We start from the raw sequence: 18,960 nt of genomic DNA on the forward strand, positions 1-18,960 counted from the left end.
GTTCTAGGAGCTAGGCTGGATAACACAGGTCCCCTCTGATAAATGGACATACTCAGTCCTCTGATACTATCTGAGTGTGAATTTCCCCAACATGAGATTTCCAACATGTCCTTGCTCAGCCCAGTGCAGCAAATGAATCAGGGTGATAGCAACAAGATGCATGATAAACGGCTTCTCCCATATGTGGGAAATAGACAATGGTGCATCTGACAAATTATTGCAGGCCCAGGTAGATGGCCACTTCTCTGTACCTATGTCATCTTCAGAGTGGCAAGCCCCTGACTTCTGAGCTCACACTTCTAAACACATGAGAAGTTTTAATCAGATATGGAATCATTTGAAAATATGTGTCTGTTCATTTACTTACATTTAATGTCACACTGTCTTCCTGGATTGGATCTCAGTATCTGACCCAGCATCTTGCTTGTCTATACAGCTCATCTGACAGCAAAAGCTGCTGCTAAGATTTAAAATGTAAATCATATTTATGGAAAGCCCTGGTGTTTGACTAGTACTTGGCGACGATGCTATCTGAAATCAATAACTTTAGAAAGAACTCATTCTGCATGAACACTTAAGCACACATCTTTCAGAAAACTGAGAATACTGGGCAGGGCCCAAGAGCACGTTACACACCTGTGCATGTGCTGCTGAACCACTCCCACCAAGGGCTGGCACGTGCAGCTATGGCTGGAAGCATTTTCCAAGATGCTTTTAAAGCCTTCCAAGGCACTGGAAAGATTCCTGCTAAGACGTTCACAGTCCAACTGATCAGGTGAGGACCATATCTTTCCAATTTCCTAGAAAACACAGCAGTATTTATGTGCACAAGCTTGAGGCTGGTTCTCGGGTAAATGCAGACCTTAGTTATTTCCTCAAGTGTCAAACAATGCTCCCATTTCCTCTGCACACAGGCAGCCATAGGACAGGGCAAGACTGCACTGTGGTACAGGACAGAAAACAAGTCACACCATGTTACCTGGTACTTAGTTTCCCAGAGCCCAGTTCCCAGTTCTTCTCAATCCCTCAGTGTTTAATAGGAAAAGAAAGTTTTAAAAAGAAAGAAAGTAAGTAAAAGAAAAAAGTCATCATAAAAAATATTGGCACAGACCTGGAAACATGCTGAAAGAGACAAAGTGGAGAACAGATGTGTAAGCTCTGCTTTCTCAATTAAGGAAGCATGAATAAAAGCTGCAATGAGATCAGCTCCTCAAACCTTCTAAGCTGTCTACATAAAATACAGGGATGATTATGGTGAAGACATGGAGAAAGGGGACCCATTATATGTTGGTGGTGGAAATGTACAGTAGTACTGACATTAAAGAAGATCATGTATGAGTTCCTCACAATGGCTGTATGATCCCAAATACCACTCCTTGGTCCATAACTAATGGAAAGGGAAGCAGGTATGAAGGACAGGTCAAATGATCACTGCAGCAAACAACATGTGGGATTGACATGAAAGTCCACTGAGAGAGATGAACTGATAAAAACAAAAAGCCTTAAACACACTGTAAGATACTATTCAGCCATGTGAAAGAAAAAAATCATGTCATTTGCATGACATAAATAATCCTGGAAGAAATGCTAAGTCAAATCAATCAATCAAAAAAAAAAAAAAACCATAGACTAGATGAAACCTGGGCGTCCAGCATCATGAGGTTGAGAGGTAGTTTTGTATGGTGTGTATTTAAATGCTGATTTCTATGCCCAGACATCTGCTTGTGGTCCAGACAGCATGGCCAACCATCTCTGATCTCTATGTTATAAAAAATGTATTTGCCATCTTCCATGATTGGTTAATAAAAGAGTTGATCAGCCACCTCACTTGGCAGAATAGAAAAGGGTGGAACTTCCCATTGGAGTCAGAAGGATGAGGCAATTCCAGAGAGACCAGAGAAGAGAGAGAGGAGAAGACAATGAGGAGGAGAAGGTATGGAGAAAGCACGTGAAAAGAACAGGAGGAATTGCCATGAAATCATGATGAAAGAGCAGTCATAAAGATACACATGGGTCAGAGTGAACTAAAGCAGGACTTGGATTAAAGGTAAAGGATCATGTGGATGGGAAATGGGCAGTCTTAAATGTTTTGACAGTTCAGTTATGTTTACAGCTTGTTAATAAGTACATCACATCTCTGTGTCATTTATTCAGGAGCTAGAACAGGCTAAACAGGGTAGAAGTACCCTGCAGTTATTTGGAAGTAAACAGGGTGTTGAAAACCCCCTAAAGAATTTTAGTTCTCTAGGGCCTGGGCAGGAGCAATGGCAAGAGTGTGCTTCTGCTCCTGGTGGACTAGAAAAGGGCACAAGCTCCTCCCCACACTTAGATTTCCACTGGACACATCCTCATTGATGCAGGCTCCTTCACCCTCCCCCTTCATTGTTCTGCAAACCCAGACCCAGCTATTTCCTATGTTCCTATGAGAGAAGAAAGGAAATGGATGACAGGCAACAGGCATGCTCCTGCAAGACTGAGATAGATAGTAAGGCTGTGTCCATCTTTCCCATGCTGAGCTTTCTCTTGCTCTCTCCAAGACATTTCACAGACCTGATGCTCCCCTTCCTCCACTGACGCCCCTCCTCACAGCATGCTGTGCTGAGACAAGAACTATAGGTACAATGAGCATTAGCTTGCCTGATAACTTGCTTCTGAGAACATAAGTAAAATTCAGTTTATTGGAGCCTCTGCCCATGGCTTGCTTCCTCCCAGAACTCCCAAGCCATCATTAACCTGATGCATATATAGCACCCCCTGCTGATATTATTCTTATATTTAACAAAACAATAACTTTGACATAGAAATAATTACAAAGAAATAAAGCACACTGCCCTCTCCAGTAGCAGGTGTTGATAAAAGAGAAAAAAACCAACATTCTTGAGTATAAGTGCACAAGGTTGCAGTTAAGTAACATATTAAGCATAAAGACTGATATTTGACCCTGTTAGTCTACAGCCTTGAGATCATGAAGAATCACCACAGGTAAAAGGTAGCATACAGGCCCTCCTTCTCTGAGTGAAGCAGACTGCCATCACTCAGGCCTGAGGCAGAGAAGTAGACACTGCTAGTTTCCAAAACACAAGATGTGAGAGTATATTCAGAAGCCCAAAAGCCAATCTGATATTCCAGACACATTCTCTGATTCTAGTCAACCCAAAAGTGTCACTCTGTGGGCATTGACATCTTTCGAAACCTAGTTTCAAGTTCCTACCGATCCCAAGACAGTTAACTTTCTGCTGCTGGAAACCCAGTCTGACAGGATAAAGACTTGACACTCTGAGCTCTTCTCATCTGGATTGGTGAGTGGAGCTCTATGCTAATACAAAGCAAACTTCACAGAGAATACTTAAGACATTAAACACCTAAACACAACAAAGGTAGACCTTTGACACAGAAAAACCCCATGATATCACGTGGATAAGATTTACATTTCTGAAAGACTCACATACTAAACACCCTAGGACCAAGGTTGTCAATTTGATATTCCTTTCATGAAGTAACTCAGCTGAGGAATCATTTCTAGGAGGCTGATCTGTGGGCATGTCTCTGAAGAAAGTTCTTCATTCCTAATTGACATAGGAGAGCCCAGCCCACAGTGGGTAGGACCATCCTTAGGCTAATGTTTTATAACAAAGCTAGCAAAATCCAACCTAGAGCAGGGCAGCAAGCAGCTTACCACATGGTTTCTATTTTGAGGTCCTACCTTGGTCTCTCCTTATGGCAAACTATAACTTGTAAGCCAAATAAACTATTTCTCCCTCTAAGTTGTTTTTGGTCATGGTGTTTATCGTAGCAACAAAAACCAAACTAAGACATGTTTTTCATCCTGATATGAGCAATTGTTTGCTGTCATCATCAAATCAGGGTGTTCTGCTCTTTATAGAAATTAATATGTCCCAGTCAGAATTATTCATGTGTACACACTGATGTGAACTGTGGATCTTGTCTTGGGGTCAGTTTCAAAATCTGCACAGTGTCGCCTGTTTTATTATCATAAATTTCTCTCAGAGCTCCAGAAGTCAAGGATTTTGTTGTGTGCATTTTTTTAAAATATAACATATCTGAATTTGGATTATCTAAATAAAATGTTTGAGGCCCGAAGTTTTTCTAATTCTAGGTCTTTCTGGATATTGAGATGTCTGAATATACATCATGAGGGTTAGGAACCCACTCTACCTAGACTCTATGCATAGTCTAAAGGCATCCCACACTTTACTTTTGTGTGTCTGTATTTTGAGTATGACCTATCATGTGTACATTTTTATGAGTGCTGTCATGTTGGTACCAAAAGTTTCAGATTTGGGAACATTTTAGGCCCTCATTACATGATTAGGCATTGGTCCAGCAGTGGGAGGCCTTCATCAGCACCATCTCTAATTCCCAGTGGAATCCAACACCCGCTGAACTTCAGATTGGAAAGGGTCACTTTATCACACAAACAGTAAACACTCAGAACTGTCCCTAGATAAAATACAAATACCAGGAAGGAAATGCTGGTTTGTGTGAATCCTTCAGCTATTGATTCATCAAGATGTCACACACTCCTAGAAAACAGTATCTCTGAAGCATAAGGGGACTGAGGTACATATGACCTCACAGAGACTGTGAAAGGATGCATCAGACCTGCACAAGTTCAATCTAGACAAAATCCTACAACTGAGAAAGAGAAGTGAACATAAAGCCCTACCCGTAACCAGGAAACTGTTCCAAACTGATAAACACTGAGAAAGGGAAACTCAGTCTCCTCCAATAGAGGGACTCGATGCTTTTGTTTTTGTGTCTTTTATTTTGTATTGCTTTGTTTGTTATGTTTGTGTTCTTGAGTTTTTTGTTTGTTTAGATTTTCATTCTCAGATGGGTGATGGGGGCATAAGGGACAAAAAAAATCATGAAATTGGTTAGATAAGGAGCTAAGAAGGATCTGGGAGGAACTGGAACATGGAAAAGAATATTATCAAAATAAACTGTATAAAAATTATTTGCAGTGAGGATAGTGTGGTGAATATGATAAGGTATAATATATACATCTATGAAACATCATAATGAAACCCACTTATAAATAATTAATATGTGCTACTAAGAAATAAAGAAACAAAAAACCCTACCTTTCCAAAACATAGACATTGCAGGGTTTTACTGCTCTGAACAAACACCATGTCCAAAGCAAGTCTTATAAAGGACAACATCTAATTGGGACTGGCTTACAGGTTCAGAAGTTCAGTCCATTATCAACAAGGTGGGAGCATGGCAGTGTCCAAGCAGGCATGGTGCAGGTAGAACTGAGAGTTCTACATCTTTAGCTGAAGGCTGCTAGCAGAATACTGGCTTATAGGCAGACTAGGATGAGGGTCTTAAAGCCTCCATGCATAATGACACACCTACTCCAACAAGGCCACACCTCCCAATAGTGCCACTCCCTGGTTCAAGCATATACAAACCATTACAATAGATTATAGATAAGTGATAGAAAATAAATTGATTTATGGATCAATAGATGGGTAGGTGGGTATGAGGGATGAACAGATAGATGAGTGGATGGGCAGACAGATAATAGATGAGATGGGTAGATAGATGATAGACATACAGATAGATACAGACAGGTAGATGGATGAACAAACAGACAGACAATCTGTATGAGAGCACTTGCCCATTCCTGTGGTTTAAACACCCCACTTCCCGCAAGCATGATGTCACTGAACACAGAGCTAGCATAGAGCAATAAAGTACCACCCTACTCAGTCGCAAGCATAGAGCAATAAAGTACCACCATCATGCAGACGACACAAATGTCAATGGTCTCTAGACAGAGGAAAGAACATGAACCAGAACCAGAAAGATATGTGTCCCAACTCTTTGTTACTTTCTATTTTAACATCATTTATATAGTCACACATGACTATAATTTGAGTTTTAATGATGCAAATGATTAATCACCACTTATAAAACCCCTAAGACTTGAACAGCAATTCTCATAGCTGAGTACTAGCCAAGCCTTGCATACGATGAGATCTGCAGGGTGCACTTCCATCATGACCACAGAGCAGAGTATCTGGTTCTCAGAAATAAACTGTAACTATGGAGCAACCACACCACCTTGCCTGAGCCAACTGTGATGAATACAAAACATTCTGAAACATAAAAGAAGACAAACCTGGTAGTGGCGATGAACCAAAGTGACTCCTTGCAAAGCAGATAAGATAAGGTGCCTCATCCCACCTTGCTTGCAACTCAGCGTAGCACACAGAATGTCCTTAGTCAGGGAAGGATTTTCTATCAAAAGAAATAGGGAAAAAAAATAGTAAACAGTTCTCACTTGACCAGCTCAAGCTCAGAAAATTGTTCTTCAAAGATCAAAAATGATACAAATTCATAAAAATGTCTTAAATCTCCAAGATGGACAAGCAGATAGGGGTGAATCTGCACCTTTTAAAATATTTTGGTTTCAGCTGGGCATTGGGGAGGCAGAGGCAGGCAGGCAGATCACTGAGTCTCAGGACAGCCTGGAGTTCCAGGACAGCCAGGGCTACACAGAGAAACCCTGCCTCAAAAAAAAATGTTTTTGATACACACACATACACACACACACACACACACACACGGTAACTTCACATCTTAATAGAGTACATTCATGTCTAAAATTAATAAATTAAGATAATTGACCATGGTGATTTGAATAAAAATGGACCCATAGATTCAAATGTTGGAATGTTTAGTCAGGAGGTGGAAACATTTGGGAAGGGTTAGGGGATGTGGCCCTAGTGGAGGAGGTGTGTCACTAGGGATGGACTTTGAGACTTCAAAAGTCTACACCATTTAGCTTTTTTGGCTTTGTAGTTGTGTCTCAAGATGTGAGTGCTCAACTTCCCGTGCCCTTCCTGCCTGGAGCCATGTCTCCTGCTAGGATAGTCATGGACTTTAACCCTCTGAAACTGTAAGCCTCAAATAATCTCTTCTAGACATTACCTTGGTAAAGGTGCCTTATCACAGCAACAGAAAAATGACTAAAACATTACATTACTATCCATTACCTCCAATATTATCATTTTAGGGGCACTGAGGACATTCAGTGAAATAGCTATTCTGAAACACCCAACTGCCTCTGAACTAAATCAGTAGTAGAAACAGTTGCCCCACTGGGCTTTAAAATAATGGAAATTGCACCTCACATCCAACTGCCTGTTGGATCTCTGTCTCTTATAGACATCCTGGCTCTGTAGCCTCTGGTCCTCTCCATTCTACTGCCACTTCACCAAGTCAACATATCAGCTTCCACATATACATGAGTATATGTTTCAGTTTCAATGTCTGGTTTCCCCACTTAGCATAACATCCAGCATTTCTATCCGTGTTAGTGTAAATGACAGAAACTCATTCTCTTTAAAGGTTTAATTCCATACCACTGTGTACAAATATTACATTCTCTTCATGCATTAAGGCCTTTTAGGTATAAAGTGTAAATAAAGACCCACCTGGGCTAAATCCGTTGAATAGATATCAATTTATAATCTCTGCTTTCCCAACACTTCCTTTCTCCTTGTATTCCCCCCTCCTAGATGGAATTCCTACACACTGACCCTTCTTCTCATATCTTCTCTGGGACAGATACACATTCACTCATAGACCTCTTGCTTATTATCCTAACATGGGTATAATCACTTCACTCATTCTTTCTCAGAGTGCTCTTGTGGAAGAATTAATTATATTTGTTGGCTTCTATCTCCTCCACATGTCTCTAGTCACAGCTGGAAGCATCCCTGCCATTCCCCTGCCTCAATCTTCACACTACCACTCTACTTCCTAATGCCTCTAGGTTCAGGATCTCTGTCCAATTCCCCACCTGGTCACATCCAGGGGACTACCAGACTCCTAGAAGGTCCTGTCCACATCTCCCAGCCATCACCAGTTATGTTCTGCCATGAGATCAGTTACAGAAATCTCATAGGTTCCATGCTGTGCCTCAAGTTCTTCCCCAACCACTACCCACCTCCACCTCCTCCTGCTCCTCCTCCTCCTGAGCACTAAAAATATGTATTCTTCATGTCCCTGTCCCTTCCACAGGGGACTTCTGCTTCCTTTCTAACTAGTTACCTCTCAGAACTCAGCCTTATCCAGCCCACACATAAATTTGTCCTTTCCTTCCCTGGATATCTAGGGCCCTGGGAGTTCATCTCCCTGCACACTTCCATTTTCTGGGTCTCATATCTGCTTTCAAGTATACTTGGCATTCAACACATGTTCTAGATACTGGGTCGTTATAGGAAACAGCATATATTTTATAAATCACTAAACAATAGTTTTTCAAAGAGCAAAAAAAGTTATTCTTACAAATTTTAAAAAGAAAACAGTTTGAGTCCAGGCAGTGTACCACAAGAAGAAATACAAAGTGAACAGGCTCTAGTTTACCCTAGGATTATACCCACCTACAATCCTGGCACCTAGGAGGCTGAGGGAGGGGGATCATGAACTTAGGGCCAGCCTAAATTACATACGGAGACATTGTCTTCCCAACATACACACACACAAGAAAAGAAAGAAAGAAAGAAAGAAAGAAAGAAAGAAAGAAAGAAAGAAAGAAAGAAAGAAAGAAAGAAAGAAAGAGAGAGAGAGAGAGAGAGAGAGAGAGAGAGAGAGAGAGAGAGAGAGAAGGGAGGGAGGGAGGGAGGGAGGGAGGGAGGGAGGGAGGGAGGGAGGAAGGAAGGAAGGAAAGGGGGAAGGGAAGGAGGGGAGATGTGTGTGCCTTAGTTGTCTCCTTAGGCAGTGAAGTGGACGTAGGGTAGACTTGTCCTGCATTTCTATAAAGTTAGATTGTGATGATGTGCCTGTCAGAAGCAGTGCCAGGCTTCTGGCTACCTGGCCTCTTTCTATCCCACCTCCCATTGAGTCTACCCTAAAGGCATAACCACAAGAACATATAACACAGTCTTGTCACTAGCAACAACTCAGCTTGTACCTGGACCATCTGCCCTACATGGAGCCCTCTTTCTCCAACTCTCTTTTCATCTTCAAAGCCTCACTCCAGTCCCTCTTCCTGAGCTTGTTTCTCTTCTGACCTAAAGACACATTAGATATCTGCCCTGGCATTCCAGGTCTGCCACCTCTCTCTACAGTTCCACACTGTATCCACCAATCTCCTTAGCTGGTGAGGTACTCTAACCTTGAAATCTCTCTCTCTCTCTCTCTCTCTCTCTCTCTCTCTCTCTCTCTCTCTCTCTCTCTCTCTCTCTCTCTCTCTGTCTGTCTCTCTGTCTCTCTCTCTCTCTGTCTCTTTCTCTCTCTCTGTCTCTCTCTCTCTCTGTCTCTCTCTCTGTGTGTCTATATATATACATATGTATATGTGTGTCTGTTCTCATGTGTGCTGGTGCACATGTAGATGTTGGGTATCTTTCTCAATGCCTTCTCCATCCTTCTTTTCTAAGACAATGGTTTTCACTGAACTTGGAGCTACCTGATTGACTAGTTACCTCTAGAAAGCTCTGAATACCCACCTGTCTCTGCCTCCTCCCCAGCACAAGAACTCCCCCCACTTGAGCATGGATCACCACAACCAATGTTCACATAAGTGCTGGAAATCTGAACTTAGGTCCTCATGCTTGCACAAGTACCCTGCCTACACAGCAGTTTTTTCCATTCCTGACCTTGAACTAATCATTCCAAGCATGACTCCTGTTCTCTGTTCCTCAGTTCATTAATTGATGACATGAGACTATTAAAGTGGAAAAGTGGATGCCTACTGACTGCTGCTGCTGCCGCCACTTCCTCCTCCTCCTCTTCTTCCTCCTCCTCCTCTTCCTTTTCTTTTTTATTTATATTTGTATTAGATATTTTCTTTATTTACATTTCAATTGCTATCCTGAAAGTACCCTATACCCTCCCCCCACCCTGCTTCCCAACCCACCCACTCCCAGTTCCTGGCCCTGGCATTCCCCTGTACTGGGGCATATGATCTTCGCAAGACCGAGGGCCTCTCCTCCCACTGATGGCTGACTAGGCCATCCTCTGCTACATATGCAACTAGAGGCACAGTTCTGGGGGGGGGGGGTACTGGTTAGTTCATATTGTTGTTCCTCCCATAGGGTTGCTGACCCCTTTAGCTCCTTGGGTATTTTCTCTAACTCCTTCTTTAGGGGCCCTGTGTTCCATCCAATAGATGACTGTGAACATCCACTTCTGTATTTGCCAGGCACTGGTATAGCCTCACAAGAGATAGTTATATCAGGGTCATGTCAGCAAAATCTTTCTGGCATATGGAATAGTATCTGGGTTTGGTGGTTGTATATGGGATGGATCCCCGGATGGGGCAGTCTCTGGATGGTCCTTTCTTCCATTTCAACTCTGAACTTTGTCTCTGTAACTCCTTTCATGGGTATTTTGTTCCCCATTCTAAAAAGGAACGAAGTATCCACACTTTGGTCTTCCTTCTTCTTGAGTTTCATGTGTTTTGCAAATTGTATCTTGGGTATTCTAAGTTTCTGGGCTAATATCCACTTATCAGTGAGTACATATCATGTGTGTTCTTTTGTGATTGGGTTACCATACTCAGGATGATACCCTCCAGATACATCTATTTGCCTAAGAATTTCATAAATTCATTGGTTTTAATAGCTGAGTAGTACTCCATTGTGTAAATGTACCACATTTTCTGTATCCATCCCTCTGTTGAGGGACATCTGGGTTCTTTCCAGCTTCTGGCTATTATAAATAAGGCTGCTATGAACATAGTGGAGCATGTATCCTTATTACAACTTGGAACAGCTTCTGGTATATGCCCTGGAGAAGTATTGCTAGATCTTCTAGTAGTACTATGTCCAATTCCTCCTCCACCTCCTCCTCTTCCTCCTCCTTCTTCTTCTCTTCCTCTTCCTCCTCATCCTCCTTTTTCTTCTTCCATGAACTTAACAGACACTGATATGATCACTTCTGACATTTAACATCAGAAGAAATAGAAAAATGATACTGGACTCAATACTGTGCCACCATTAACACCTCAAACAGCTAGATTCCTGGTGTGACAGAAGAGCTATCTGCTTTTCCAGGTTCATTGTACCTCCAATTTCACTGAGAACCTCCTGGTTCCACCCTGATCTCCCACTCTATGGAACAGCATCTGCTCTAATGAGGAAACTGAAGCATCACTCTCAACAACAGCCATGCCTGAGTATAATATAAAAACTAAAACTTAAGTTTGTAATGATGTTTCTTATATATTATATTAATTAAGCATCTGTGACCCAGAATGGCAAAATACATAGAAATTCAGGTACCAATAAGGGTTTCATTAATTGAAAATTCATTACTTTCTCCAACTATGAAATGTCAAGATAATTGCCTCTTCAAACATGGCTGAGTTGTGTATGCCAGAAGAGCAGAAGGAGATTTGATTTCATGTCCTCAAGCATGTCTCAGCATAGTGAGATTTTATTGATCAGCATGATATATGATGCTTGGTGTTTAGCAGTACAGTCCATGTTCATAGACAGCTTGAATTAGAAATAAAAATTTAGGTCTATAGAGATTTAGGTCTCACCTACCCAACAGTCTTAGACATCAGTTTATCAAGTGTTCATTCTGGCCCTCTATCCCTTACTTTTTAATGTTTCAAAACAAAAGATGACAGTTAATGGATTCAAAGAAACATTTCTATTACAAGAAGGGCAATGAGCAGACCAGAGCTAATCTTCCCCATCTCTTTCCAGAGACCCAGCTCTCAGTAGCCTGAGGGCTGCCTTTCCCAGTAGAGAACAGGAAGCCCCATCCTCAAGCTGCCTTAGAAGCAGGGAAGGAAAGTCAGAATGTATGCACCACACACATGTCCCCTACAGGCCCCAGGGAGATCATGTGTGTCACAGCCTCCTCTTATTTAGTCTTCTCAAACTACTCTTTGAAATAGATGTCAGCTCACCCTCTATGAGTCTCAAAGAAATTCTGTTGCCTGTCCTGGGTCTGTCAGCTAACCTGAAGCCCTGAACTCAGACTATTTAATATCAACCTCTCTATCCTTCCAGTACACCAGTTGCCATGATGTCCCTGAACAAAGCCAAGTTTAATTCTGTGCCTCTTAACGCTCTGGTGAATAAAGGCTTGTGCTACACAGGGCTGTATTATCTTTACTTACCAATGACGCAGACTGGCCTCAATGTGCCTGTCCCATAGCCAGCACCCACTCAATGACCCACTCACTCTTTTTACAGACACCAGTTGAATGTCTACCATGCCTATGCCAAGAATCATCTAGATATGGGGCAGCACATCGGTTAATACAGATACCAATCTCCAGCCTTCAGGCTTCAGCCGGCATGCCTCCATGTAGGTTTTATTCCCCAACATCTTCTCTCTTCTACCTTTCCCTCTCACCTACAGTATCCTCTTTCAACTAATACCACTGATCAGTAGAAGAATTTGCATTATTTTGTGAGATTGCATTTTAAAAAATTAGAAAGCTGTTTCCTGCTTGAGTCTCATTTCTCCTTCCTTCTGCCACAGATAGATGCTCTTCTACATACCTGGATTCTAGCCATGGCCACCCACACAGGCCAGTGAGACCACTCTGAGACTAGTGACCTTTCCTCACTGATGGTGAACTCTTCTGTATATTAATAGTCCCCTTCCTGGATAAGCTAGACTCCTCCTTGGGCTCTATCTTCTCCAATCGCACATTCTGTCCATTTACACCAAATAAGAGCCCAGTGTATGCAGATGGCTCTTCCAATGTCTCTTAAGTACTACCACACAGACTGAGAGTATAGGAGCACTCATGGACACCAACACCACACACACACAGGTTATATATTTAGGAATCTCATGGACGGCAGCAACATGAGTATCTGAGGAATCCTGGCATTCACTCATCAAATAAGAGAACACCTAAGCAACATGTTGGGTTCTATTCACACGGCCCTTATGAATAGGGAGAACACATTCATGATAGCATACAGGCTGAACATGCACATGGAATTATTTAAACAACAATATGAAGTCAGAAGTGTTTACAAACATATGCTTACCTGTTGGAGAAAGCTCTAAAGTAACTAAATCAATCTATGGGGCAGCTAAGGGTATTATTTTTCAATGACAACATCAGCAGTAAATGTGTCACCATGAATCTGGCAAGTTTGTGATTCATTAGTTCAAAGTTGTCTTAATAACCATGAACTAATTCATTCATAATATTGAACACTATGGTGAGTATTGTGAAGATGTAAAACATAATATGAGATTGATGCCGTTCTCACAGTGTTTATAAACTACCGAAGAAAGGAAGTACCAGGCATAAAAAGACAGTAAGTGCCAAGGCTGTGGAATTCAATTCCCTACACAGACTACTCAGCACTGAGGGATTACAACTTCCATGCAAGTATTGTATATGGTGAATGATTACATTAGTTTCTGCCTGGAAGAAACAGTGACTCTAACCGGAAGGAAAGATAAAAGAAATAAAAGCAAAGAGTTTGTTTGGTTGGCAGTATCTATTGGTTATTGAATGCAAAGGGAGCTGACAGTTCTGAGACACTCCCAATTCTCAGCCACAGAATATGGCTGGAGTTAAGTTTGAGAAGACAGAAGAAACAGATTGTATGAGCAAAGATACAAGGACCAGAGAGGAACAATGTTTGGAAGGGCTATTCAGCTTGACAAGAGCAGGGAACATTGAGGTTGGGAAGGGTGGGTAGCTAGGTTGAGAAACATATGCTTTGTTTTGAATGAAACTCAACATCAATCTATGCATCTCTCTGTCAACCAAGCTGTGAATACTGGGACACAGCAATCATAAGTGCTTCTTACATAAGCAACCCACCTGCAAAGATAATGAGCACCCGCAGAGCCATCATTTCCACCCTCTGCAGCATCTCCACAGTTTCCATGGGCTTCTGCAGCTGCCGGAAAACTTGACACATCTCAAAAACACTTAGGAAAAACAGATCACGGTGTTAATGGATAGGTGTGTAACCTCTAAGCATGACTGCAGGGTAGAAGGCTGAGTTATAACACGTGTAAAAACTGTCTCCTCTCTCAACCTGATGTTACCATGTTTACTTTGTAGAAGCAAAAGAAAATTGCAGGTAAGTAGGCTGGACTTCCAGACAGCTTTCTGCTCCTACTGCAGTTTGATTGTTGCTGCTAATATATTTGGTGTCTGCTTTCTCTTCTTTTTTCATTCTCTTGAGATAAAGAGCTGGTCACTAAAGTGGTTAAAGTATGATGACAGCCGTTGAGAAGATAAAGCCAGCACTCGGTAACAGTGTAGTCAGATTAAGGCAATAGTGTTAAATGAAATAAGTCAGGGACAAAAATGACAAATGTCATATGGCATCATTCATGTGGATTCTAAACAAGTTCATCTCATAGAAGTTGAGAATGGAAGGATAATTTCTAAAGACTAGAGTGATGATTAGGGAGTGGACTGAGTCCCAACTAGGAGCAAAACATATTGTTCTATGACACAGTGAGATGGGTACAGTTAACAGTAACACATGGTAAATTTCAAATGAGCTAAAAGAAATGTATTTCAATATTTGAAGGCACGATTGTTATCATTCAATCATACATATGTATAAAAGAACTATTTTATTCTCCATAAATAAATCTCAATTAAAATTAAAATAGTAAATTTTGAAACATGTTGGGTCATATGTTGAAGTACACACCTGCAATCTAGCTCTTGGCAGACTGATTCTTGAGATGATGGCTAGCTTAGACTAGGTAGAAAGAGTCTATCTCAAAAAAGAAAAAAGAAGAAAGAAATAAAGAAAGAGAGAAGGAAGAGAGACAGAGAGAGGAAGAAATGAAGAAGTAATGGAGAGAGGGGGGAGGAAGGAAGGAAGGAAGGAAGGAAGGAAGGAAGGAAGGAAGGAAGGAAGGAAGGAAGGGAGGGAGGGAGGGAGGGAGGGAGGGAGGGAGGGAGGGAGGGAGGGAGGGAGGGAGGGAGGGAGGGAGGGAGGGAGGGAGGGAGGGAGGGAGGGAGCACATTGATGTAAAGTGAAAGTTTTATCTTTGGAGCACTGAAAATCTCAGTTGAAACCTGAGTTCAGAGAACAGAAGTGTCCAGGATTACCTCCAGTTTATAAGAAAATCCCAAGCAGAACAGGATACTTAAGCACTGTAGTTGAGGATCAAAGACAGTAAGGAGATAAAGCAGGAGTCCCTGGAAGCCAGTATTTAAAATGTGAAATAATGAGACATCTGTTTCACTAAGTAAGGACATCATTCCAAGCCATAAACAATTATCATATTCAAAGGATAGTTCTGAAGCAACAGAACTAACAGGAAGTAGGTCAGCCTGTCTGGTGGAAAATGAGATAGTATTTACATAACATCTCTAAATTGCCACATGGGGTTGAGAGGAAAGTAAACAGACAAGGACACAGGATAGCTAGCCTTGCCACATCCAGGAATCACAGCTGAGGTAGGGAAAAGCAACCTAGGGTTCTGTATATCAAAGGACACAAATCCTCCAGACCAAGGAAGCAGGCTAATGCCAGAGCTGGATTTCGTGACTCTGAAGCTTTTAGGAACATGTTTCCAGCAAGGTGTGGTGGCAATACCTTTAATAGTAGTACACTGGAGCTTGAGGATTGTGAGTTTAATGCCAGTCTTTTAATCTAACATTTAGTGATGGGAGGGTTTAGAGGGCTGAGTTTAAGGCAGGCAGGAGTCATTAGACGCCTGTTTGCTTCCTATGGTTAGTTACAACTACAAGCATAATCTTGTGACTGAACTGGATACTTCACATTCATGACTACATACCCAATACTGGCACCTATGGCTGCTGTGACTATGTGTGACTAACACACCTGACTTGTCAAAATTTTACAATTCATTGTGTTATTATTTTATTGACATATAATAACAATACATATTACTGAGATACAAAGTAGTGCTAGTGCTGCAATACATGCATAGGTACAGTGGTTAATCTTTCCTCTCAAACGTGATGTGTCTATCCAGTCTCAAAACAAGTGACTAGAAGGAAAGACTTTTACTTTTGGATTTAGAAAAAAAAATTAATCCAAATCATACTTGGATGCCAAATAATGAGGTGAACACGGGAAAGAATTCGTTGACTTGGATCATTGTGTGTGAATACTGGCTTCAAAGGGTGACAAAGTTAAAATTGAGAAAACTGCTTAATCTGGTTTGATATGAGTACTTCTTGTGATACAAGTGCTACCGTACTATAGTGAAGAATAAATTACAAAGTAGGGATTAAAATACCTTTGCTCAGCTTGTGGGACTTCTTGCCAGTGCTCAATTGATACAAATAATGCCTTCAGGAATCTCTGGAGGTGTGACATTGGTTCTGAGCCATGAAGAATTATCATCATTTCATCCTTGGTCCTCCCATCCTTTGCTGATGTGACATTCTGATGAGGGACTGAATTAGGAAAATTGTTGTAATCTGGGTGAAACAAAGTGCGTGTGAAATGTGTCCACTGAGTGTTGTTCAGGGGCAGGCCTTCCCTTGAGAAGCCTGCTTTGCTGAGACCAATCAGGACAGCCTTTGCAAGCTGATAACGAGTAGTGTTCTGAATCAGTGACAAATCAGAAAATGAATCTCGGTTGAAATCATCTGGATTGTCACTGTGGATTCCACTAGAAACCTCTACAACTGATTCTATGGCTTTTAAAAGATCATTTGGATGCTGGGCAAATGTCAACAGGAGATTAAAAATATCCCAGTTATCTTCCTTTAAGCCATTCCAAAGAGCTTGTAAGGTGAGGTCAATCACCATTTTCAAGAAAGTCTCTCTTTCTGTGCTGTTATCTGTTAACATTCCATCCAAAAACCGGATTACATCATGACTTCTCTCCTGTTTCGGGACCTGAGGATGGCTGGTAGAAGAGAGTTCATAAAGCTTCAAGAAGTCCATTTGGGTGGTGATGTTACTTATAGGGACTAAACAATCTAAAATTTCTTCCCATAAGTCAGCAGCATCAATAGAGAAATTTTGAGTCCTATTTTTAATCATTGCCACAAAATGCTCCCAATCTCTCAAGCTGATTTTTATAGAAATTAAGCTTTCAGCCATTCCTTCCAAAGTCTCAGAAAAGTCTCTGGATTGGTTGATATATGAAAGTACGCTAAATGGCATACTGAAAACATCAGAGTCCTGTGATACATTAGGTGTGACTCCAATCATTCCAAAGGCCAAGTCAAGAAATGGTATCAATAAATCCTTTGTCTTTTCAACTATAAAAGGATCTCCTCTTTTCAAAGTAGTTATTTGCTTCACATGATGTTGAACACTTTGTAGCATGAAGGAATACAAAGTGTCAAGGAATTTCCCAGAGTCCTCTGTGCTAGAGATGGAGAGGGTTCCCAACATTGTAGCCATCTTTCTTGAAACAATTTTGGCTAGGTTGAGAAGTCTAACCATGGAGTCCGCTGATGAGGCAAGACCGCCTAGTTCAACAGTGCTATTCACCAGCATAGTCAGAGTTCTAAATATTTCTAAGGCTGACTCCAGGACATGACTTTCTTCACCAACCTGGGAAATAGTGCCAAATAACCTCATAGTTGATTCTAGTATTTCTCTGCTTCTTAGAGGGAATGAACTGTTGACAACAGAAAACAAGTCATTTAGCTTAGCAACTGTGCTATGTTGAAGCATAGGATAGGGGGAGTAGCAGGCCCTAGTAGTTGAATGTAAGACAGTGTCAATAATAGTAGCCATTTCTGTAGAACTTTCCTGTACAAGGTGGAGAACAGACCTGAGATTTTGGTTGAATTTGGAGAGGTCCTCAGAAGTATTAACCTGGGAGAGAAATTGAGTCACTACTGTAAAGAAATCCAAATGGCCTTCGGCATCAGTTTTCACTGTGGTCTCCCTTGGATGGGTGTGAGATAAATCCTTCAGGACTCCAGAGAGTTCTCTGTTGTCTAATGAAAATGAGCTCTTAATCAGATAATATAGTGTCTTGAGACCTGAGAAAATGTTCATCAATGGGTTCTTGTTCATCCAGGTAAGGAACGGATCCAGTTTCAGAATTGCAAGGATTTTATCTCTAAGGACAAAACTAAAAATTTACATATTTTAATGTCATGTTATATAAATTAGGAGTGAAAAGATTAAAATGTAGTGACATCATAATTTGTTTGTCTTACAATAACATCATAGGAAGGTGATACTGAGTGAAGGAGTGAGATCCTAATATAGCTCAGATGAAGCCTGGCATTTTGTTTTCAAATAATGAAAGCAACGAAGAAACTTCATAGGCAATATTGTGATAATTCCTTGAATGTAACAATATGAAATGCCTCATATTTGCTTTTAGAAAAGAGATCTAGAAAGACTATATAGTGATTCTATTGTTTTACTTCTATAATATTATTAAGCTTTACAAATGAGAAAAAGATGGATAAATTGGCTAGATTAAATTTTATAGTCCTCTTCAACAATAGAAACTCCATGAAGAAAGGGAAGAACCACTTATATAATTGAAGGATATACATACATATGGATGTGTGTGTGTGTGTGTGTGTGTGTGTGTGTGTGTGTGTGTGTCCGGATAAGCTAGTATCAAGAGTATAAAAATAGTATGTCAACAACTATCATTGGACAAATGTATATTCTGAGGTTCTCAACTTTAAGAAAATGACATTTAAAATTATAATGAGATTCTGCCATAGTCTCACCAGGTTTGCAGATCTGAGTTCATATAAACAGTCCCAGGCAGGACAAGGCTGTAGAGACACAGGGCACCTCAGATCTGGCCAGAATGAAAATTAAGCCAAGATCCTATGAAATTATTGTCATTGAGGTTGTGTATATACTATTTTCTACACCAGAACTCTTCTTGTGTGTTTAGGTTACAGAAAGACCTGCATTTGTCAACAATTCCCATCCATTCTCAGGTAGCCAATCTCTCTTAAATGCAGCAGGTCCTGAACACGCTGAAGACATAAGGTCTGGTGAGAGGAGAAGGGGAGAACTAAAGGTAACAGGAAAATGAGAAGTAGCATTC

General features: G+C 41.0%; 1 protein-coding gene across 1 annotated transcript in view; it reads right to left on the reverse strand.

Annotated features, from left to right (window-relative positions):
• Abca13 (ATP binding cassette subfamily A member 13) overlaps window positions 1–18,960 on the reverse strand; it is a 485,227-nt gene that overhangs the window by 374,035 nt on the left and 92,232 nt on the right. Inside the window, exons 18-21 of the mRNA XM_021177120.2 lie at window positions 16,210–18,012; window positions 13,793–13,902; window positions 6,152–6,270; window positions 637–800 (exon numbers count right to left, since the gene is read on the reverse strand). Coding sequence (XP_021032779.1) covers window positions 637–800; window positions 6,152–6,270; window positions 13,793–13,902; window positions 16,210–18,012 — 2,196 coding nt within the window. The remainder of the gene's footprint in view (window positions 1–636; window positions 801–6,151; window positions 6,271–13,792; window positions 13,903–16,209; window positions 18,013–18,960) is intronic.

Source organism: Mus caroli, unplaced genomic scaffold, assembly GCF_978045245.1.
Source record: "Mus caroli unplaced genomic scaffold, Mus_caroli_1 scaffold_13, whole genome shotgun sequence".
NCBI classification, from domain to species: Eukaryota; Metazoa; Chordata; class Mammalia; order Rodentia; family Muridae; genus Mus; species Mus caroli.